The following is a 23,695-nucleotide window of genomic DNA, read 5'->3' as shown; positions in this document are numbered from 1 at the left end:
TGTGGGGACTTCCCATCCTGCCCGAGCGCTCCGAGCTCTGCTGCTGCCAGAGCACGGCTGGCACCTCCAGCCAGTGCTGAGCAGCGTGTTGGCACCAAATTGGGATGCTCTGCTCCATGTTCCCTTGGCCAGGGCACACAGAAGTGACCAGAACACACACAAGGAGCTACTTAGTGAGGCGGCTGCAGGGTTGTTGTGTTAAAAACACCGACTGTGGTATTCAATCATTTATGCCTTGCATAAAACAAGCAATATCACTTCTCACAGAATCAGAGGATGCAACAAAGTAATACGAGTTGACAGCTCCCACATAACAAGCTTTTTTTTTTCCTCTAGAGAAAGACCTGGAATAACTTTTTTCCTCCCATTTTTCCTATTATGGGAAAAGTTGTTGGTTTTTTTCCACCCCAGTCCTTACGTAAGCAAAGAATTTCCATAAGAGCTGCTCCCCAACGGGCTAAAGATCCATTTCTAAGGAGGGAGTAAAGTAACATCAACACATTTCTTCTGATCCAAAAAATACTGAAGCTGAACCAAAGCCTCCTGGTGTGAGATGGGCCAAATGCTGAGAGCCCTAGGTGGGTTTGGTTCAGAGCACTCAGGGCTTTCCCCCTTCTGCCTCTTTGCCCCGTGGTAGCAAAAAATACCTGAGTGAACCTCAATTTTTTTTTCTAAAATGTGACCCCTGAGTTACTTTTCTTTTTTTCCCAAGGGACCAGGAGACATTGCTCAGAGGATGGCACTTACATGATTATCACACTTTGGGAAAACCACAGCAAAAGGTGATGGAAGCAGACATCACAAATAAAGGCAGAAGACCCTTTTATTTCGCATAGACAAAATGCAAAGAGTGTCTCATTAAATTAATATTAAAAAAAAAACCCAAATCAATCTCCTCACTCCACTGACATCACTCATCCTAATTAACAACAAAAAATAGAACAATCAAGGACCCATTTTCTAATTAAAAAAAAAAAAGTGCAAACATGACAAAAGACTTTGTTTTTCCAAATCAATGTTCCTGTTGATTCACAAAGAGGGTGATTTTCTTTTTTTTTGTTTTTTTTTTGTGATTTTTTTTTTCCCTTTTAAATCTTGTCTGATGGAACTCCCAGTTAAAATGTTTTTGTTAAGTCTCCATGCACTTCGTAGAAAATCAGTAAAAACACAAACGCTTGTGAAGATCAGAAAACTGGACTCTTTTACCCAAAAATTCAGATGCCCAGTCAGATGAAGCTCACACTCAGACAGAAAAAAAGCAAGAGAGTCTTTGCACTGTCTGTCGCTCATATTATTATTTTTTTTTGTCAAATATTTTGGCAATCTTCTTCTTTAATTATAAATATTGGAATTCAATAAAAAAAAGGTAGCTTTCAATGGATTTTTGTTTTGTTTTGTTTTTCAGTGTAAATATTTACAGCCACTGTCCAGCCATGCTCTTTTCGTTATACCAGGGTGTAAGATTTTGCGTAAGGATTGTTTCCTTTCAAGTGGCCCCGGGAGTCCAGCAGGGATTCTTGGGAGCTGCTCATTTTTGCTTGAGCCTGTCCTAGCTCAGCTCCTTCTCGCTGAGGTAACGTTGCCACAGCACCAGGTTGCCATGACTGGACGTCTCTCGTGGAGGATGTCTCCATGGGGATCGGCTCCAGCACGGTGGGACGCTTCAAGGTTCGGCTTTTCTGTGGCTCCAAGCAGGCTTGCCCCAAACCCAGGTCTCTGCTTGTGCCCTGCACACCACGGTTCAATAAAAAGTCCATCCTAAGGTAGGGTGGCAAATGCATGAGATCACCTGGGGAGAAAAAAAAGGGAGAAGTGAGGTTTTATTTCGGGTCGCGCGTTGTGTGGCGCTCGCCCGGCGGGAGCGGCTCGAGCTGGTTTGGCAGCCAAAGGGGAGGATCTATGATCAGATTTTGTAATTGAGAGATTATTTGTCATCCATTTACTGTGCTGTGATCTTACAGAATTGTGCAACAAACTCCTTTTGGGCAAATCCACAAGGATTCACTGTTAATGTTTATTTTCACAATGAAATGAGGAGTGTGATGCGCTTTACATGCACTCACGGCATGAAGGAGATAAAAATGAATAGACAGAAGCTTCTTCTCAAAATCTGAAAAGGTCTTGGTTTTCCTTTGTCAAAAACTTGGAAAATGGAGGTTCAGTAAATTTCCCATTTTTATTTTCTGTTTTAAATGGAAACCTTCACAATTCCAATTAACAAGCTCCAGTCTTGAGTAGAAACACTAAACTATTTAAAATTGATGCAAGAGTGATAAGGCCATAGTCTTCAAGAGATTTCTGAATAAACAAAAAACATCCTTGTCCTCATATAACAAAATTTAACTGTCAACCATCACCACTGTTTTTAATTCACTAATAATTTTTTTAGTACTGTGACCATCAAGATGCTGCTGGTTTTGTGGTAACTAAATGCACTGGGATTGACACCTGAGCTCTTGCATCAACTTTCTGCTTTGTATTGTCAAGAAAACCTCTTATTCATTATTTCCCCGACTCCTGGGCCTGTTAGGCATTCATGACGTTCCTTCAAGGAAATGAGAGGCAATCAGGCACATAATGACATTCCCTTCTAAAAATATTTGATCGTGAAACTTCACCTATGTATGAAAAAAAAGAGCACAGTTACAGGAGCATTCAGAACAGTATTTTCCCATCTTTACAGATCTCTGCAGATATGGAGCTTCTTTTTTTTTTTTTTTTTTCTTTTTTTTTATGGTCAATATTAAACCCAGAGTCTCATCTACAGATGGGATGCATCCTGAATGTTTAAAGTAGGAGACTCTTGGCACCACACCACCTGTGTTGCTCTCCATGAGCTATTTACAGCAGGAGAAATTAAGGCTGACCTGTGCCAGTGGCATAAACAACAGACCAGGAAAGCAGTTCTTCATAACAAAACAACGTATAACAATTTTGTTCTTTCTAGCCCAGCTAAAAGCTGTCCACTGACCTAAAATAAAACAGGTCCTCTGCTTTCCCACGTAAATCAAGGCACTGCAAGTCTTACCTAAAAAAACCAACAGCATCTGCTCTATCTGTAATTGCAGGTCACAGACAGAGAATTGCTGAGGAGTTGCATTTGGCCAGAATCTGTGTTTATTCCAATAGAAATCCCTGAGGCACAGTCTAACACCATATGTTTTTTTCTGGATGCATCTCCAGCACAGGCTCACAGCACGTGGTGTTTTACCCCCGTGGAGTAAGATAGGAGGATCTCAAGATGAGGCTGACACACACCGTGGAGTTGGAGGGAGAGGGGGAGGTTTGTGATGATAATCACACTGATTGCCTCTTGAAAAAGGAACTGTGTTAACTTTAATTGGTTTTACTTGTTGGTTTGCCAGATTCTCCTACAGTACCTTTCACACCAAGCACAATTCTGCATGTGAGACCTGTTTCAGCTGAGACAGCAACGTTGCTGCTGCTGGGGTGAAGGACAGCAGGACATGGACACAGGAGCAGGGAGGCACAAACTCCCTGCATTTCTCCACAGGCATTGAGCCAAGCTGCCCGTGGGTACATCCGTGCTGTCCAGCACCTGCCCTGTCCCCTTGGCACCCAGACCCTGAACCCCTGGCCGTATCAGTTCTTCTGCTTCTGCGTCCCCTTGTAGTCCAAGTCCTTCCAAAATGCAGCTGTGGGGTTGGTTTGCTCCAAAGAGCATTCCCTGTGAGGGCAGGAGACATCCAGGATGGGAAGTTCTTGTGTCACTTGCTCCCTGTGGCTGTCTTGTGCAGCACTGCAATATCCCAGAGAAGGAGCCCTGTTCCTACCCCACTCCTCCCCACTGGGAGAGAGGCAGGAGTGAGTGTGATGCTCCCACACCTCTGCCTAATGAAGGTTTTGAGGAACTTGGTTTGGCTGCCTCAGGTGTGGGGGTTTCACTGTCAGGGTCAGCAAAATGCACCTTGGAGCATGGCAACAGCAGGTGTGAGAGCTTTGTGTGTGTGTGTGTAATGCCAAAGTGATGACTTCCCTCCAGCCAGGAATGTTTAGAGACTGCTGGGGTCAGAAAGGGGGGTTTTTCCTGCCATTCCCAGGGGTTCCTCAGCCCCAGCAGAAAAAGAAACATTTTCTATGTTGAAGCCAGTGCTAGAGCACCTCTGCGGTGGAGATAGGAGGGGAGAGCTGAGGTTGTTCAACCTGGAGAAGTCAAGGATCCAGGGAGACCTCAGAGCCCCTTCCAGGGCCTAAAGGTGCTCCAAGAAAGCTGAAGACGGACTGGGGACAAGGGCATAGGGTGATACAATAAGGAATAATGGCTTTAAACCAAAAGAGAGTAGGGTTAGATGGGATATTGGGAATTAGGAATTGTTCCCTGGCAGGGTGGGCAGGCCTTGGCACAGGGTGCCCAGAGCAGCTGTGGCTGCCCCTGGATCCCTGGAATGTTCAGTTCCAGGTTGGACACTGGGGCTGGGAGCAGCCTGGGACAGTGGGAGGTGTCCCTGCCATGGCAGGGGTGGCACTGGATGAACTTTAAGAACCCTTCCAACCCAAACCACTCCATGTTTCTTTTCCCACAACTATCGGCCTTTTCCCAGAGGTGTCTGTCACCCAGCACTGCCTGTAAGGGGCTGCCACTGCTTTGTTAACACCAGCCAGGACATTTTACACCCACTCCCTGTTTCTACTGCATTTTTCTGCTTGTTTTGTTGACTTTCCAGGAAGGAGCTGGTGCGGAGCAGCAGCTGGAGCGTGGCTCATTGGCAGCTCCCCGTGGATTCCTCACGGAGCTGCTCCTGTGCTTTGGCATATTTGCTGCTTCTTGAGAGCTATGGGTATGAGTGGACTACAAAAAAGATGAGCATTGAACCTTACAGAGATGGAGGTTGGTTTTCAAGTTGCTGTCTAGACATTTCTCAAGTGTATTTAGGAGCTTCGAGCTATGTAAAAAAGACATTTTTCTCCCCCCCATCCTTCAATCTACATAAGAAAGCATAGTCAATAATCTGTGTAAACAATATGCAGTCATTTTACTGCAATTTTCTAAATGTCTGGGGGCAAAGTTCCAGCAGGATTTCAGTAAAGAGAAACCAGGGAGTGTAACTTGTTCTCCAAAGCTGCGTACTCAAAGCACAATCTCTGACATGGCTTATACAGAGCCCTCATTATTTGATGTGATATACACATTTTCCCATCATAAAAAGTGTCAGTGCTCCTTCTCATCTGCAAGGAGCATCTCTCCCTGCAACTGCTTATGAAACATGGCACATTATTAAAATCACTGGCAAAGAAAAATTTTGAGAATGGAACTTTTCCTTCTGTGCTGGGTTGAAACAGTCTCGCAGGATGGAAAAAAAAAGTCTTTGATTTAGAAGAACTAATGGGTTTCTGACTTGAAAACACAATCTTTGAAATATAACTACAGGGGTTCACCTTTGCCATTCCTACATCAATTCTGAAGGTATTTTTGAGCAGAAAAAAAGCTTCTTGCTGTATCTCTGGAGCTGCTTGGGAAGACTTTGGTTCTTATCCTCTGGACACAGCAGTGTAGGCATTTTTTGGCTTCTTGCTATTCAGCTGAATGATGTTTTTTCTGGGCAAAACATTATGAAGTTTCAGGATGGTTCATTGCCTTTGATGCTCTAATTACCTCTTTTCAGCCATGTTTGTGCCTTATTAGTAATGAAAGCAAACCTTTCAAGTGCATGAGCACTGCAAATGAGCATGTTTAATAATTCATGCATTTTGGCTTAATTAGTACAAAAGACATTCTAAAACTATATTTTTCTGATGCATTTTTAAAAATGGGGTTTGGACTGGATGATCTCCAGAGGTCCTTTCCCACCTTGACCTTTCAGTGATTCTGCAATTTTTAAGAAAGGAGAATTTGTTGTATAAGAACATTATAGTTCTTTGTACAGAAATAATAAACATCCAGTGAAATCTGAATGCTGCAATTTAAGCCAGAGCTATCTCAGTCTTTTTTATTATTTGTTTGTTTTCTTAATGGCCAACCCTCTAATGAATTATTTAGTGTAGTACATTAAAGAAAATGTTAGTTCAAATAAATATTTGTAAGCAAATGCTAAAAATCACTTACTGTGATATTTACAATGAGTAACACATTCTACCAAAAAAAGGAAGTATTTTCTGAGTTATTGCAACACTGAATAAAAATAATTTCTCCTTATTTCAGTACAACTAAGCTGATATAAAACACTTTGCAAAAAACCAAGACATGTTTAGCCATATTCCAGAGGTCAGCTTCAGGTGTGGGAAGGCTTGAGATGAATTTGACAGGCTGCATGCAGGAAAAACATCACTGATGAATTTTTCTTGGATTTTATTCAAGATAGCTGTCTTGTCTGCAGAACTAAACCAAGCTGAGAAGAACTCCTTTCTCCCAAAAGATTTACCTCATTCTTCTTTCAAATGCCAGAGAGCTTGCATGATGTTTTTTTTTTCTTTTTCTTTTTCTTTCATCTACTCCAGAAAAAAAATTCTAAGGATTTGTGCCATTTTCAATATAAGGATCATCAAAGACTGCAAAAAAACGATGCTCTTACCAAGTTTTTACCTGAGAGCTCTATGCATTTTCTCATGAATCAGAACCTCCACTAAAGCAAAAGCAATTTGTCTTCACAACACTCCAACAGAGATACCATCAGTGAGGGTGGCAGCCTGAGGGTTTTCAAGGTTTGGTTGCCTTGTGGAGGAAATGCCGTGCTATTTGAAAGATTATCTCAGAAAGTTTTGAGAAGTAGGGCTGGTGACTATGACAGGGTCCTCTGTTTAACAAAGGTAAGGATAAGGCTGCTTGAATAGGGCATTCACAAGTCCTGCTTTAAGACCTGAGTGGGCAGAAAAAAAGCTCTCAGAGATCTTTCTGGGATGATTCCATGGGATCAGAAACCATGCCAGGGTGAGTCCATACAGCCCTGTTAGGCCAGGGAAGGTGCTGATGTAATTATGTTCATTTAGGGGCAAATTTTGACCTTGTGCAGTGCTGGGGGTGTACAAATGCTGTGTAGATGGGGTCCCACTCTGTTGGGCATCTCTTGGCTTGTGCTGTCTTTGGAAGGGGAAGCACTGATGGAATATTGTGTTTTCTTTTGAAAGGAACCAAAGGAGGCAGAGCTGCTGATGTAGTTCTAAGCTCAGGTTTATGCTGATTGAAAAATTAGAGTTGGTTTTTCCACCTCACTAGCACAGTAAATAAATCAGTAAAGCCTTTTCTGCTACTCACAGGCAGTTTTTCAGGACAAAGGCTGCCCGTAAGGGAAACCTGCATTAGAAACGAGGAAAGAGTGGGGGGTTTGCAAGGACAAGGTGAGAGGTTTGCTGAAAAAAGAGTGTAAGTGATGCTCAGAGGCCTTTGTCACATCCAGAACTGACACACCATTAAAAACTTTGCAGGCAAAGCTTTCTTGGACAGCAGCAGCTTGGTCTGAAGCCAGGCTGATAGCAGCAGTAACATTTCTCACAGTTGCTGCTGTCAGTGTTGGAAAGCTGCTGGTGCTCCCTCCCTTGTCCATCTCGTGTCCGCACCGCGCCGAAACCATCCCCTCACCTGCAGGGCTCACCACGCTCTGCAGCACCAGGGATAAACACACTTCATGAGCAATAAAGCCAATTATCTGGTTAGCTTGAGCCCGTGTCCTGCTTAGCCAAGAAGGAGGGGGGTGAAGAGGATCAATCCTGCACCTTCTTGCTCAGCCTCAGGATCTGCTCAGTGTGGAACTGCCTTCCCAACTCGTTGGATAATTGTTATTTCCTTGCAGTAAAATGCCCCAAGTAGAGAGTAAAAGTTTCTGAAGACTGCTTTGAATGCCAGGGCTCCACTCTGTAGAGACAGTGTTGATCAGTAATGGAAATGGAATTTCCATGTGCAAATTTCTAACTGGCCAAACCAGTGACAATCTCAGCTCACTCTGTGCCAACAGGAGCACACCATTATCAGCACATTCAGGGGCTCACAGGATGCTTCTGAGGCCACATTTTCAAGACAAAAACTGGGTTTAATAATTCTCTGGGGTGATTCAGAATAAATAGCAAAAGGTCTGAGAAGAGCCAAGCAGCAGAAGGGGAAAGGAAGGAGAGAGGAGACAGGGCACAGGTTCCTCATTAGTGAAAAAGCTGCTGTGAGAGCAGGCACTTGGCCTTCCCTTCTCCAGAGCAGCCTCAGCCTCTGCTCAGGTGCCCAGGAAAAAAAGATTGAAGTGCTCTGCATTTGGGGGGTACTATTAAACTGACTGAATGCAGGACTCATTTCAGCTGCCAACCTGCCCTTCCTGGCTCTCTGACCCACAGCATCATAACCTCTTGTGCTTCTCTCTGTGTTTCAGCAGGCAGAAAAACACCCCATCCTAATGAAGTTTACATTTTAAATAGGTGAAAAATGCTAGAGAAATAGCCAGGTTTCCCATTTCTAGCTGGAGAAATCAGAATTCCGTCACCCCTGCAGGGCTGTACTTTATAACTTTCTACACAAAAACTGCACCCTCATAGATGGCTTAGAGATCCATAACACCTAGTGAAATGTTTCACGTTGCAGTGTGCTAAAACTGGCATTTTCATAAAAATACTCAAAATACCAACTGTGATTCACAGAGCAAAATAAAAACAACAGTTGCTGTTGACTACAATCGTTAGAGTTATCTCTTAAGGAACACCAGGGTATCTGTAAATCTGTAGTTCAGGAGCCAAATTTGCTGCTGCTATAAATCACTGACTCTATTGATTTCAGCAAGACTATAAATTGATTTCTACTTGCTAGAGATTAGGTTTAAGTGACTGAAAATGAGGATTCCAACTAATGTGGATTTTTTTTTAGTTTTTTTAAAAAGGTGATTCATTATGTTATTTAGATTTAAGTGTTCTGATTCCAAGAAAAAGCCTTTGATCAAGATGTCTTAAAGCAAAAGCATGACTGCTGTAGCTGAACTGAGATCATCCATCTGAACTCCATTGACATAACAGACTGTGCAGCTGCCTGAGAGGATGGCAGGAGCCTTGATTATCACATTGTTACCTCTTCCTGGAAGATCTAATGCAACAGGAATTGAAGAGTGTTTTTTCAGTTTGCACTTCTCTAAGCAGAACTCGGGTCTCTAACACAGCGCTGCACATTCAAAACACCTGCCAGACCTTTCCAGAAGTAACTTTAAGGAGAACTGATGTATTTTTAAGGGCTTCTCTGACACTGAGTAAGGAAGGAAAAATTGATTAACTCCAGGGGTCAGATAGATTTAGACCCTATGGATAAGCCATGTGGATGTCCAGCCTCCCAGGGCTGGGGCACCTGCGCAACTGATCCCTTCCTGCTTGGATTTAATGAGGTGTCTAAGTTATAAAAACATGTAAAAGGAGCCTCACTGTGTAAATCAATACCTGCTGCAGGACTAAAGTCAGCAAATCTGTCAATAAATAATGAAATGGTGACAGAAAAGGTAAGCCCAGGAGCACTCCCCTTCTGTCTGCACCTTGTCACGCGAGTGGCTTCATGCATTTTTAAGGATGTTCTGAGCCAGCACTCTCCTGCCCAGTGGCTGAGAAAACTTGGAAAACTGTGCTGAAAACCTCGGTGAGGTGCCCCTGGTTAGCAAGGCTGGAGTTTTAAAACTCATTTGCTGGCCCTGGGTGCAGTGAACAGAAACTGTTCAATTATACATCACCTCAGCTGGGGGTTAAATCGATCCTGACTCCATGGAAACAAGTTTATTCCTGAGATATGCTGGGAGCCTGCATTCAGCACAGAGGCTGGAGAGGTGAGGAGTTTTCAGGGTTCACTGGAATCAGCAGGAGATGCTCTGTTGACCTCTCCAGGCTCTGAGCCATTCCTGTGAATTCAGGGATGAACCTGACCATGCCACGGCAACGGGAGAGCAAAACAGTCTGGGCAGGTCAGGCTACAGCAGGGAAACCAGTACCAGCAGTGCCCTGCTCTCCGCTGAGTTTGGGGTGAGTTTCTGTAACTCAGCCTCCCCACATCCATTAGAGTGAATCCCCTGAGTGATGCTGACGAGGTGCAGCATTGCAATTTGTTAATTAAACCCCTGGGACCAGGGGTTCTCACAGCTCTCACATTTAAATTAGGGATGCTGAATAAATATTGCAGTACTGAAACACATCTGCAGAGCCGTGCTTTAAAGGCCAGCACATAAAACTCTTCCATGGATGGCACAGACCATCACTACAGTCAGTTTAGGACTGTGAAAATAAAAGTTTTTTTCCCTAGTGATAGGATTTCCTGCTTTAATTTCCAAGAAGAGCACGAGCGTGACCTTTCTTGCAGGTAAGATTTGGTTTCCATTTTCAGGTGTCGTAGTGCCAGCTCTCCTGTAGAGCTCAGATTACACTCGGGTCCTCTTGGCACAGGGGAAATAACAGAGCCTGACATCAGTTAAATCAGCAATGGCTGTAAGTATCTGAAAGGACCTTAAAGCAAGGCTGGGTCTGTTCAGGGCCGGATAGAAACCCCTGCTGCTGCAAAAATCACACAAACTCTGCCCCAAAACTGTGAAGGTGAAATTTTTCAGCAGTTTCAAAATTAAAAATCTAGTTTTTGTAGATGTAAGGTTCAAGTTAGGGACACGTAACCTAAGTGCTCTAAAATATCTGTTCTGTTAATTGAAGTGGACACAGCATCATTGGTTTGATTTGGAACTTTTGCTGTTAGTATTAACAATTTAATATTGAAGTTACAAGTGTAAGAGCACGAAAGTAGCTGAAAATTTACTGATAAATGTAATCCTTGCTTAAGGCATAAAATTCTTCAGTAACTAAAGCTCACTCAAATGTGTCTAAAGCTACAGACAACATGGGTTGTCTAACAGCTGCAGTGTATATATATATATATTACATACACACATATATATACACATACATGTATATATATGGACCAAAAAGCAAATAATCCAGTTTAGAAAACCCAAATTAAATTAAAATTTTCAACCCCCTCACTTTTAATAAGAAAGATCTTGTTGCTAATGAAAAGATAGGAAATGTGCATTCTTGGGGGAGGGAGGGGATTTCCTTTATGTGCAAATTTTAGTCTAGAAGAAATAGAAAAATACCCCCAAGAGTAGCCAGAACCAGCACAGTTTTGGACGCTATTTTTTTCCAAAGTCAGTGTTAATTTTCAAACAAAAATAAAGAATAAATTGGGAAGCAACAGGAAGTTTTGCTGCTACACACTCCCCACAGAGTCTTTGAGGAATTGATATCACTTGTTTCTCTCCTCTAATTAAAAATATCTTCCTAATATCTTAAAAAAAATCTTCCATCAGTATCACTGATTCATAGGTGACAATTGTAAAAATAATTTAGATTATTTTAATCATAGACTCACAAAAGAGTTTGAGTTAGATGCTAAAGATCATTTAGTTTCAAATCCTTCCACTATCCCAGGTTTTTCCAAGCCCAGTCCAGCCTGGCTCTGAATACATCCAGGGATGAGGCAGCCACAGCTTCTCTGGAAAACCCGTTCCAGTGCCATCAATGACTTTAATTTATGTTACAGGTGTCTTCTATAGTACCTAAAGTGGAACTTTCACATCATAACTGCAGAGAAACCTTGTAACTGAACTGCTGCCCTATTTAAACTCAAGATTCACACCAATATAGTTTTCCTTTCTGATCTCAGAATATTTCAGCTTCTCATCTGAACCTGTTTAAGTTCATTTTTATTGTACTGGCAATGTTAAAAAGCTTGCAGTGTGAGCCTTCCTGTCTGCAAATCCACCAGAATAAAAATGAAAGCCAATGATATCAAGTATGTAGTCATGTCAAATTAAATGCAGAATTAAATGGTTTTCATCCCTGCAGAACATTCAGCTTTTCTCAGCTGAAGGAGAAAAAGCTCCTGATGCTCCACAGAAATAAAACCTGAGACAAGATAAAGGCAATTTCCTCTCATCACTGATGTGCCATTTCTAGGATAAGCAGCAAATGGCACAGTCTGTCTCTTTGTGACATGCTCCTGCTTTTCCAACAGTGCAGCAGAAAATAAAAAGAAGTTGTTCCATGCACAGAAGGATTTAATATGGAAACATTAGAGATGCTCATCTAGGGGAGTAACTTCAGGATATATCATATAAGTATATATACAAGTCAACAGACATGCTAAGAGTATTTACTACTGTTAAAATGTAGGCAAGAAGGTTTTTCCCCCACTCTGTGCTTATCCTTCTGTTTTTCCACCTGCTTATTTTGATTTGTATCCGTATGGACTTCTTTCAAATCTGGATCTTGGTCTCTTCCTGTAGAGTCAGGATGGTGATTTCTTTGTTCTGTGTACACATTATATACAGTGTGTGTATACATATTCATATTTTTTTGAATATATTCTACTGTATTTGAAACCAGACAGCGCAAATATAAAACTAAGTCACAAAACAACCCATATCTAAGCCTTTGTGTGCTTTGCAGTGGGATTTCTGAACAACAACAACAGGAGGATACAGATTCCTCTGTATCTTCAAAGAAATTTGGTTTTGGATCTGGAAACCATGGAATTATTTCCCATTTTTAACCAAGGCTGGATAACATAGCAGGCATGGGGAAAGGAGGCTAAAGGTGAGCTGTCAGGAGTCCCAGCCTTTGTGAATCCCCAATGGCCAAATTTGTATTGGATTCAGTCACAGCCACGGCAGTGGAGCTCAGTCAGCAGCTTTCCAGCAAAAATCCAGTCCCTAAATAGACTCCAGTCAGTGTCAGAGGGAAATGACTCCTTCACCCTTGAACTCACAGGGCAGTGGAAAAGAGTTCACATCTCAGGTTACGGGGCTGACACTGGAAAAATACTGTAGTGCCTTCTACTGCTGCCTGCTTCTTATTTTTCTCATTATGCTAAGCAGCTTATTTTTAGCTGCAGTGTCTGAATTCTGGAAAAGAAGATTTGTTTCTTGACTTGGGTGTTTAAAACAACATTTAGGCACTGCAGGTGATATCCAGACTGCATTTAAGGGACCCTTGTAAATCTTTTAATAAAGTACTTGCATTCTTTAGCTCAGGGCTTGTCTACATGTTAAGGCTTTGCTGTTCAATCATCAGGATTAGTCAAAACAGCGAGAAACTCCTAAATTGGGTCAAGAATGCTAATTAAGGCATTTGAAAAACAGAGAGAACCTGATCATTCAGCAGAGCTGGAGAGGTTAAATCAGTATTTTTTTCCTAGTTAATATGTAGTAGGTTTAAGGGCTAGACTTGAGCTGTTGGACTGAGGTGCCCAGCTGTAAAAAGCCAAAAAGTGTCCAAAATCTGGATGGTGAGGGCTTGGTTGAGATCAGGCCTGGCCTGGCCTTGGCTGACGTTAAAAGGCAATGTCACCTTGCCAGATCTCTGGGGTCAAGGAGAAGAGCTGGAAAATGGAGAGAAGAGAAATAGTACTCTTGCCCAGCAGCCAAGAACACAAAGACAGAGGAGGAAAGTGTTTCCAGGGGAGCAGGGGCTTGGAGAAGGGGGGCTCCTGCTTTGTGCAGGTGGGAGGACCCAGGAAAGCACTTGGGTTCCCTATGGAGGAGTGGGGAGGCCCTGACATATTCAAGGCTGTGAAATCAGACCCTAGAAAAATCTCCAAAAATGCCATTTCTCCCCACTCATGAGCAGGGTTCTTTCCAAACTGGCTCCTTTCACTGGCTGAAAGTTTGTAGAGGAAGTTCTGAGATATAAAACCTTGTGATGCTTTAAATGGATTTCCAAATCTACTAGTCTGATATACCCCCTGAGAGACATTTCTTCCCTGGGATCATATTTGGGATGCTTTAGTCCTTCAGGGCTTTTATATTCATGTGATCTCTCCCCATTTTTGAGGAGGTGGGATGGCCAAAAATGACCTTGAACTTGTTCTGTGACATCAGGAAGAGAAATTCCTGATCCAAGTCAAACAAATCCTTAAGGACAATGTCATATATAAGCAAAGGTTCTTTTTACTGCTGATTAGCAAAAGAGAAAAATATAATTGGGGGTCTGACTTTTGCAATACCCCGGTGTGAAAGGAGGTTTCTTCAAATTGAAAGAAATTAAAATTTTCTAGACATCTCCTATTCAAGCCCTGATGTTATTCCTTCCAAGCATGAACTCCATTGCCAGGGGATGCAAATAAGTGGTCTGTCCACAAAAGAACCCCAGACATAAATAGCATTTGGGACACAAAGAACATCAAAATATTTCCCAGTTAATAGTGGTTCTTTTCTCCAGCACAATTATTTAGGAGTAAAGAGAAGAAAAAACCCAACAGGCTTCTTGGCTGAGGCTATTACTGAGATTTAAAATTATAATAACAGGAATCTATTTTTAATAAACTGCTCCAGCAATGTTTATTGCAGTGAAGAATAACTGTTATGATAACTCAATATGTGATTATTGTTCTTAAAAGAGAAAAAAGGGAACATTATTATAAAACTCTTTGAACCCCTACAATTATCTTCCATTTTTCTACATTACAGACTCTTTGATGGCACAGTGGGAGGTAGGAAGAGAGTGCATTTCTTTCCAATTTCTGTCCCTTTTTGGGAGGATGAGGCATGGACTCATTTGTCAACCTCACAGGTAAACTTGGGGTTGCAATTGTTGAAATTTATGAATATTTATATGAAAAAATGCCTCAGTTTTACTCTGCTTAAGTGACTCCTTGCAGACCTGATCTTACTAACCAAACTTGTAGTTAATGACTGCTGTGGGGAGGAAAATAATAATCCAAATCCCAAACTTCTGGGAGTTCTGATGCTGAGAAAGATGCAACAAAACCAATGAGTTGCCACCCTTTTTAAAGCAAGAAAGGATTTTAACATGGTGCAGGAGCTAAGAAGACCCACTTTTGTAAAGGATTTGATTTATCCCACAGCTTTAAAATCCTGCTGTGATGTTTTTACTGCTTCAATTTTCTCTTTTAAGATGCCTCCTGGGACACATGACTATTCTGGTGACTTCCTGAAAAATGTCACCATCTACAGTCAGTCACCTTCAAGGTCTGGGCAGATTAGGTCTGACAGCTCTGTGCAGTCCACAAAACCTCATGTGCAGGTCTGCATCCCTCCCTTCACTTTTTGCAAGCTGTGCAGAGGTTGTTGTTAAGCAGCAATTCCAGTTTGCTTGGTGGTTTGTAATGTGGTGCTATAAAAAGGAAATTAATGGTGGTGTTGGTAATGGTGGAGCATGAACTACGAATAATCCCAGAATCTCAGAATTGTTTGGGTTGGAAAGAACCACAAAGCTCATCCAGTGCCACCCCTACCATGGCAGGGTCACCTTCCACTGACCCAGGCTGCTCCCAGTCCAATGTCCAACCTGGCCTTGGACACTGCCAGGGACCCAGGGACAGCCACAGCTTCTCTGGACAATCTGTTCTAATCTTATAATTTTCTGGAAATCTGCTTGGGTGTTGTAAAGGTCAGAACACAAGGATGTGTGAGACATGCTTTCAAAATACCAAATGTAGGAATTGTTTAAAGAAAAAAAAATCTTACTTCCATGTTCCATTTCCTGTAGCTATGACTTTTGAAAATGCAGAGAAACTCCTGAAGTTTGGTTGTTTTTTTTCTTTTGTTTTTATCCTTCTGTTTGTTTGTTTGCTTTTTTTATATATTTATTTTTTGGGGTTTTTTTATTTTTTTAACTGAAGACTGTTTAAAAAATGTTTTCCATATACTTGAAAGTTTTGGCCTGGTGTGAGGACAACGATGCAGAAAACATCTACAGCTGTTTGTACCATCAGCTAAAGTATCCTCCTGGCTAATACTCAAGGATCACCTTCTCCAAGCTCTGTGAGCAGAAACTCAGGAAAAAATTCTAGGAGGCCTCTATGGATGAACAAAAAGCTCCTGGCAAAATTCACACACAGAGGGAGTACTCAAGAGGGTGGAAGCAGGCAAGAATAACCCAGTGGGAATAAAGAGAAATTCAAAAACATGGTTAGGAAAGCCCAAGCCCAGCTGAACTTGAATCTGTCCAGGGATGTCAAAGCAACGGAAAAATCTTCTGTAAGTTTAGAGGTGACAACAGGAAAGCCAGGTAAAAATGTGGCCCCCCTGTGAATGGAACCTGGTGACACAGGACATGGAAAAGGCTGAATGCCTTCACTAGCCAGACCAGCCTTCAGGAATCCCAGGTCCTAGAGATCAGTGGGACAGTCTGGAACAAGAGACTCACCCCTGCCAAGGACCAGGTCAGTGAATGCTTAAACAACCTGGGTCCATGTAAATCCATGGGCTTTGATGGAATGTGCCTACAAGTGCTGAGGGAACTGGCAGATGCCAGAACACCAATAGTCTTTGATTGATCATGGGGACTGGGAGAAGTGCCTGAAGACTGGGGAAAAGCAAATTCCTGTCTTCAAGGACAAAAAAGAGGGTGCAGGAACCAAGAAGTCTCTCAGCCTCATCTCCATCCCTGGGAATTAATTCACCAGCAAACTCCATTGTTCCCTTCTGTGAGTTAAGTTTCAGCTTTGCCCTTGGGTGGATTCATTTCCAAATGCCCCATTTATCAAAATAACTTTTTCTAACAGTCTTTTTCTCAGACTGTCTTATAATTGTTGGGAATTATTTTGAGAAACAAATAGTACTTATTGCAAACTCTTGAAACTTGACTGCAACCATAAGATGCAACAGGCAGCAGCTTGAAAAGGGAGGTCAGAAATTAGGAAGGAAGAGGCAGAAATGATTGAAAGTGACATTTTCCCTGGAAGATTGAATTGGCTGAGAAGAAAAGCAAAGCACCATGAAAATGGGTAAAAGTTCACTTGAAAGAAAAGATTTACTTCAAGGAAGAATAAAGGTGTGCTGAAGCAGCACAGTGATTTATCTCAAATGTTCTCGTCCACTCAAACTAAATACCTTGAGTTAATTTAGTTCTTTGCCACATCCTTAAATGGAGAATGACTTTGATTAATTATATTTTAATTACTAATTACCTCTGGAAAATGTCTGAAGTGGTGGGTAAAGAGGAAAGATGCCCAGTAAGTGTTTCCTCATTGACTTGAAAATTAAAATATTGGTCTGTCTGCTACTGCTGAAAGTTCTTCCTATCCACATGTTTTTTTTTTAAAAACCCTTCAAAAAGTGACCTTTAATAATGCATTATTCAATACTTATGGGCCAACATTCAAATTGCCCCACTGGAACCCTCAATTATTCTTTCAAGGTAATGAAGCTAATTATTTTTCTAGTATATTTAATGTCCTTGCTACAAAGGAAAGTTAAAGCTAATCAAAAAAAGTAGGGAAAAATAAAACCATTAAAACTAACAGAGCTAAACATGACTACAAGTCTGTAAATTACTGGAGGGGCTCTACGGTTGTTCCAACCCTGGAAGAGTTTTTACTCAAGCACAGGGATCAAATTTTGGTTATATTTGCCCTCAAGAAAATCAAGCTTTATATGGGATATATTAGAATATTTCCAAATACTAAATATGCATAAGCAATGTATTTGGAACATGAAAAGAAAGTGAGCAAGATATTTGTTAAAGAAATAATAAAAAATATCTGTTGACTGCTTGGAAGGAAAGAGTTCAGTTTTGACTTAGCTGTGAATGCAGATGCTTCCCTTTAGCAGAGCAGGGCCAAATATTTATCTTACTTCTTTGGGGTTAGAAATGAAAATTATTTCTATCTTTATCTATTTCTACAGCTCGTGGGTTTGTGGTTCTACCCTGTGACTACACAGAAATCAGCAATTTCTCCTACTATTTTATTTCCTACTTATTTTTTCTCTTATCTATCTATGTGACACAATAATTTCCTGCCTCGAGTATTATAACTGTCTCTACCTTCTGCTTGGGCATTTTCTTCCCACATTTTTCTCTTAGCTTTCTCCAGCCAAATCCTTGATGCTTTATTTTCAGTGTTCCTGCTTTTGAATGGCCCTTCCTGATCCCACTGTCTCCCTTCCATTCCTCTGTCCTCACAACCACTGCTTGTTATGGTGAATACTGAACAAAAGACCCTCCATAGATTATTTATTACTCTTTTTCACATAGGTGAGCACCACTAATTGCTTTCTGTGGATCTGAGTAGCAGCAGTCACACTGGCAAATGTATATACTATGCTATGCTATACTATACTATACTATACTATACTATACTATACTATACTATACTATACTATACTAAACTATACTAAAATAAAATAAAATAAAATAATACAAGATAAAACAAAATGAAACAATACAAAACAAAATAAATCATGTCTTCAGAAAGCAAACTAATATAATTATGCCTTTTCCCCATTTGAATTCTACTCTGCTTTGTCACATTCTCTATCCTGTAACAATGACTGACAAATCTTCTGAGATTTTATAACCTGCTTGATCTCAGAGTATCACAAATAACCTGCCTGTGCTGTTGGGAGCTAAGGTATCAGTAGAAACATGTTTGTGATCTGGAAATTTGACTGAGCCCAAAAGTTGCAAGTACCTCAGTTGCAAGTACCTTCAGTCTGCAAAGAGCTGAAGTCTTAATTTTCTCCTTTATTTTATTCCCTCCCAATTTAGCTATCTCGAGTTTGATACTAGGTGATGTCGAAGACAGAGAGTGGAACAGCTCCAGGACATCACCAGAGGGTTGTTACAAGTCTGACAAGCCCCAAGGCAGAAGAGACAAGCACATCTCCTGCAATCTGTCTTTATGAGCAGTTGATGAGAGCCAACTTTTGCTCCCAAGCATGAAGCACCACAGTGAGACACGGTTTATTAGAGGCTGATTTCAGCTGGAGATGGGCAGATGCACCCACATATGGTCTTATTTATCCCAGAAGGGTCAATGGCCTGATGGCTGCAAGTGTGAGGAGAGGATCTGATGGCTCAGCCTCTTTCTGCTCCTGAATTCACATGTTTTCTGTACGTGGGAGAATATGCTCACATGTTCCATTAGTTGGGACTGATGCCGTAGGATTTTAGCTTTTATATTTTCATGTATTTTTAATCCTGCAATTCTTTAGTGTATAAATCTAAACTCCATACAGAGCGTTGGCTGCTGCTCTCCCATTTTGGGCACACACAACAATTCCTCTCCAGGCTGGCAATCAAGGAGACCTCACTGCCTCAGGTCCTGAGAAATGGAAACAAAAGTGACCTGGGGGGAGCAAACCTGGGGTAAATGCCTTAATTACCTGAAGCTGTAATTGGAAGATTAACCTCCAATATGCAAGTGGACCAAACTTACAAAAGTCTCAAAACCCATGACCCATCACCCATTTTGGGTGTAACCCTGGGGGGCTTCATCTGCATGAAATGTACCTGAAGGCCCTTCAATAAATAGAACTGATTTTTACTGATACTTTAAGTTTTAGATTTAGCATTTTCCAGATTCTGCACTGCATTGGTGTGTGACTCTTAACTCCATATAAAGTGCTACAAGTTCTCCTCACAGTTCATTCAGACAAAATAATCGTTTTTCCAGCCCCAGAACCAAGGACACCACTGCAGCTTCAGGCCCAAAAAGTGCAAAACACAGCAGAGAATTGAGGAGAGAATCTGGGAGGGTGGGACTGCAGAACCTGGAGCTGGAACTGGGCAATTAATCCCAATGTGGAAATGGACCAAAATTTATAAAATGTAAAAACTCATGACCTGGGGTCCATCTTGGGTAGAGCCATGGCCAGGCTCTTGTACTGCCCAAGGTGAATCCTTTGAAGGCCTTCTTAATAAACCCCTACTTTATTCCTTTACCACTGTCCAGCCTCTGTTTTAGGTAGCCTCTCTAGGCATCATTACTCCCTTAATTTTGGCTGGCCTCTTGTTTTAGATAGCCCAAAAGGCATCAGCACAAACCCCAGTTACATCTGTGAGTAGATTATGATCCACCCTCTCCTTCTTCCCAGCTTGGGCATGGGTTGAAATCCCCCCCAAAATGACCAGCAAATTCTTTGCGCTGCCTCACCTGGGCGATGTGCCTTGGGAACTGCCATGTTCATCACCCTCCCTCCATCCTGAGGCTTGGGGGGGGATGCTGTGAACCTGCAGATGCCCGACTCGGACGGCGTGCTGGACGTCAGGCTGTCCGTGTAGTCGTTGGTCCCTGCCGTGAGCTGCTCCGAGGAGGTGTCTGATATGAAGCACTCCGTGATGGTGAACTTGGCGTGCCTCAGCTGCTCTTCCATCTTGGCGTGCTCGTAGGCCCTCGCCAGCTCTTCGTAGGTGGAGGAGGCACTTTCTGTGGAGACCATGCTGCTCCTCGCCCGATCTAAGTGCCAGGAGTGGGAACAACGGGAGAGAGAAAACATCTGCACAGGCCCTTTTTGGGAGGAAAGCCACGAGCATGATATTGCAGAGTAAAGGCCTTGAAGTTATCAAGGTGATTTAAATGAATCTGCAACTGCCAGCACAAGTGTTAGTTTAGTCAGGAACTTGACAATTGTAGATAATCTAAAGTGAAGCTTAATCCTGTGAGCAGCATTAGGTGCCTTAGCAATAAGATCATGTTTCTTTTTTAAAAAATAACCTGTACTACATGAAAAATATTAAATTTTTCAGAAAAAAAATTCTCTAAAGCTTAAACGCCTTCAAAAGGTTTCAAACTCACAAATCAGATTTAGCAAAATAGGAAACAGCTTCTTTACATTATCTTTTTAATGCATCTCAGAGAGGTTTCACTGGGGTTATACACAGGTTAGAAAGGAAAGCCTTTTTGTCCTGTTTCCATCATACGTGTATATATATATATATATATATTTTTTTTTTTTTTTCAAAAGTGCTGGAACAAAGGTCAAATAGAAAGGTAGTGGCTCTCAGATATTGTCTCTCTAGACACCAGGTAAAACACTAACTCATTTCATTTGGAACAAAGGTCTTCAGAAAGCAATATTTGACAGCTACAGCCTGCAGTCATTCAGTTACTTTTTTCAGTGCTGCTGAAGCTAATAGAGGAATTCATATTTGACACACAGGTTATTATGACCTACAAGCTGTTCTTTTCTGCTGATGAGTTTCTGAGAATATCAATATGTCTTAAACAACATTGTTACTGAAGATGTAAATGGCTACTGATACATTAAAAAGCACTCTGGAAATGCAGGGCTCATTTCTGCAGGGACAGAATTGCTGGGCTGCTGTACCCACAGCGTTTCTACTTCAGTGGGCTGGAAGAGCAGGGGACTTTGAAAAGTTCCTTGGGCAGAAGTCGTGTTTCATCACAAGATCTGTGCAATTTCAAATGTTTTGGTAATGTTCAATAAACAGGCACAGTGTAATAGCTAATTCATAAAAATGGACCTCCTGCAGCAGCCAGAGGCAAGTGTGTCATTATTGCAAATCTTTATCTTTTATATTGTGTGCCTTTTTTTTTTTATTATTTTTATTTTTTTTTATTTACTTTCCACCCACAGGAAACATCATTCTGTGTTTCACATTTTCACATTTGATTTGTACATCAGACCTCAGTGATGCCTTCCCATATTTTTGGTCAGCAGGAAACCCCCAGGAGGCAGCAGTTGCCCAGTGCCATGGAGCAGTGCGTGTGAATATTGTGGTCATGCAAAGGTCACAGCTTGGTCCATTGAACCTCAGGACCTGCAGCTCCCCATATCCCATGGCAAGAGGGAGAATATTCCACAAGCAATCTGCCTGAACACCTGCTTTAGATTTGGTGAAAGTTTATCTAAGCCCAGGGTGAACTTTATGGAACTTCTTGAACTTCATGTGAACAGACTGATCAGGATATTTCTAATGGCCTTCAGTTAGAACATTAGAACTCAGTCACAGCTATGAACTGCTGCCAGGCATTTCTCCTAAACTCAAAAGTTACTGCTTTGTAAGCCTGGAATTGTTTAGATAAGTGCTAAATTCTGCCAAATATCAGCTGCATCAACCAGCTCCTGAAATCTGAACTCCAGATTGGAGAAGTGATCAAATGTGCACATTAGCTCAATTGATTCTTGAACACATAATTTGGCTACATATGTTTATTTGAAAGTATTAAACTTCTGAAGCACTTAAATTAAATGGACTCTACTCTTTTCCCAGAAACCAAGTGACGTAATAGAGCTGCTTTTTGGCACAAGAAAACCTTTCTTGATCTAAAGTTTGCTATCCCTTACATAAATCACTGTGAGCTCAAAGGTAGACACAGAGTAGAAAAGTAGGCTTGTTAAAATATAGATTATGAAGTCTGTTTACATAATTGGATGTAGTTTATCTACTAAACCACACAGTAAATTTAATTTCTGCCCTTTGCCACACACATTGGAAAATATCCTTGGGTGACAAGAGGTTGGAACACATCCAAATGCACCTGAAATCTGAAGCATCTAGAGAAAGGGTTTTTGAGAGGAGATTTTCTATTTATATTTAGATTTGTATATTGAATAATCTTAAACATTTATGATAATACTACCTGAATGTTGTCAGCTGGCTGGAGGTATCTAGTGACTGCCATTACCCCATGGGGACAACATCAGGGTTTAAGAGGGTGAATTATGAAATGCTGAGAACTCCTGGCTGTAAATTACTGAATATGAGTGAAGTCAGACAGTTGTTCTACAGAAAACAAACCAGTCATACTGGCTTTTATGGTGACAGACCACTCACATCCACTGCTTTGTAGCTCTAACACATCATGAATACCTTTCTCCTAAAATCAGGACAGATAGTTGGCAATTCCTTCTGAGGAAGCCAGAGCAAGCCTGGATTCACTTTAGTCAGGCTTCCCTTTGAGAAATAATTTACACTTCTTTTTTTTAACCTTTATTAGATTTACTTCTGGACTGTTCTTCTAGTTATTAGTTTACTCATTTGTTTGCCTTTTTTTTTCAGCATAGGACAGTGGAAAAAGCTTTTTTTTCCCAGTTCCAGTTGCATTTATGATGTGACGGCATCAAAAAGAGATGGGAACTGCAGGCAGAATATGTATTCAGTGTCTCCTCACTTGTCATCATAGAGGAATAAACCCCATGCTGCTTCTCAGGAAACTCCTGACCAGCTGCTGCATAATTCAGTGCTCTGAATGGATTTTTACTTGGACTCTAATTCCAGAGGGGTCTTTTGTTTGGTTTGGTTTGGCTTGGTTTGGTTTGGTTGGTTTTTTCCCCCCACTGAGAATGAACATATTGCATGAACGGGAAAATAAAAATGGTAGCCTGAAGGTTGTTCAAATCTTAAAAAACATTCCAAACATGACTCAAGGATATTCTTGCTGACTAATATTCTCCATTTCTAGTCAAATTCTCCTACTTTTGCTTTTTGGTTCGGGAAGCTACAGGAAAATTTACTACCTTGTCTTTTAAAGGAAGGATGTTTTTCAAAGGACGTGTGTGGAATGAAGAACCTGAGGCAAAATATTTGTCATCATTATCACAACAAGCATTTGTGGCACTCCTCATAAATAACCTACAGAAAAAGCACCCTGGCAAGGCAAGAACAACACCACCTGGGCTCCAGAGAAGGCACAGCCAGGAACAGGAAGGTTCCTGCAGCTGCTGCTGCGCCGCTGTCCCTGCGGGGAGCCCAGTCCATACCTGTGTCCTGCGAGGGGCTGACACTGTAGCTGTCACTCTCCTTGTCCACTGACCCCGCTGGCCTGGGCGTGGGCAGCCTCCAGTCTGTGGTGAGGGTGTGGGCTGATATGGTGGGGTGGGGTCTGTTGAGGGTCCACTGGCTGGCGTAGCGGTTGCGCGCTGTGGGTCCGGTTTTGGCACTCCTCCTCGTGGTGGGATCTGGGAGGGATGGCAGAGAGGGGGTAAGAAGAAACCAGCCCTGTCGGAATCACAGAGTCCTAGAATGTCCTGAGTTGGAGGGC

General features: G+C 41.8%; 1 protein-coding gene across 2 annotated transcripts in view; it reads right to left on the bottom strand.

Annotated features, from left to right (window-relative positions):
• Positions 1–1,394: 1,394 nt before the first annotated feature.
• The window catches only part of DSCAM (DS cell adhesion molecule), a 365,785-nt gene continuing 343,484 nt past the window's right edge, over positions 1,395–23,695 (bottom strand). Inside the window, exons 29-31 of one of the 2 annotated variants that reach the window (XM_062515218.1) lie at positions 23,415–23,612; positions 19,836–20,146; positions 1,395–1,727 (exon numbers count right to left, since the gene is read on the bottom strand). In XM_062515218.1, coding sequence (XP_062371202.1) covers positions 1,446–1,727; positions 19,836–20,146; positions 23,415–23,612 — 791 coding nt within the window. In that variant the 3' untranslated portion in view covers positions 1,395–1,445. Of the gene's footprint in view, positions 1,790–19,835; positions 20,147–23,414; positions 23,613–23,695 lie in introns of both variants that reach the window. The other variant, XM_062515217.1, reaches the window with a different exon arrangement.

This window comes from Cinclus cinclus, chromosome 2 (assembly GCF_963662255.1).
Source record: "Cinclus cinclus chromosome 2, bCinCin1.1, whole genome shotgun sequence".
Lineage (NCBI taxonomy): Eukaryota > Metazoa > Chordata > Aves > Passeriformes > Cinclidae > Cinclus > Cinclus cinclus.
Note: the sequence above shows the minus strand (reverse complement) of the source record. Positions and strands in the feature narration are given on the sequence as shown.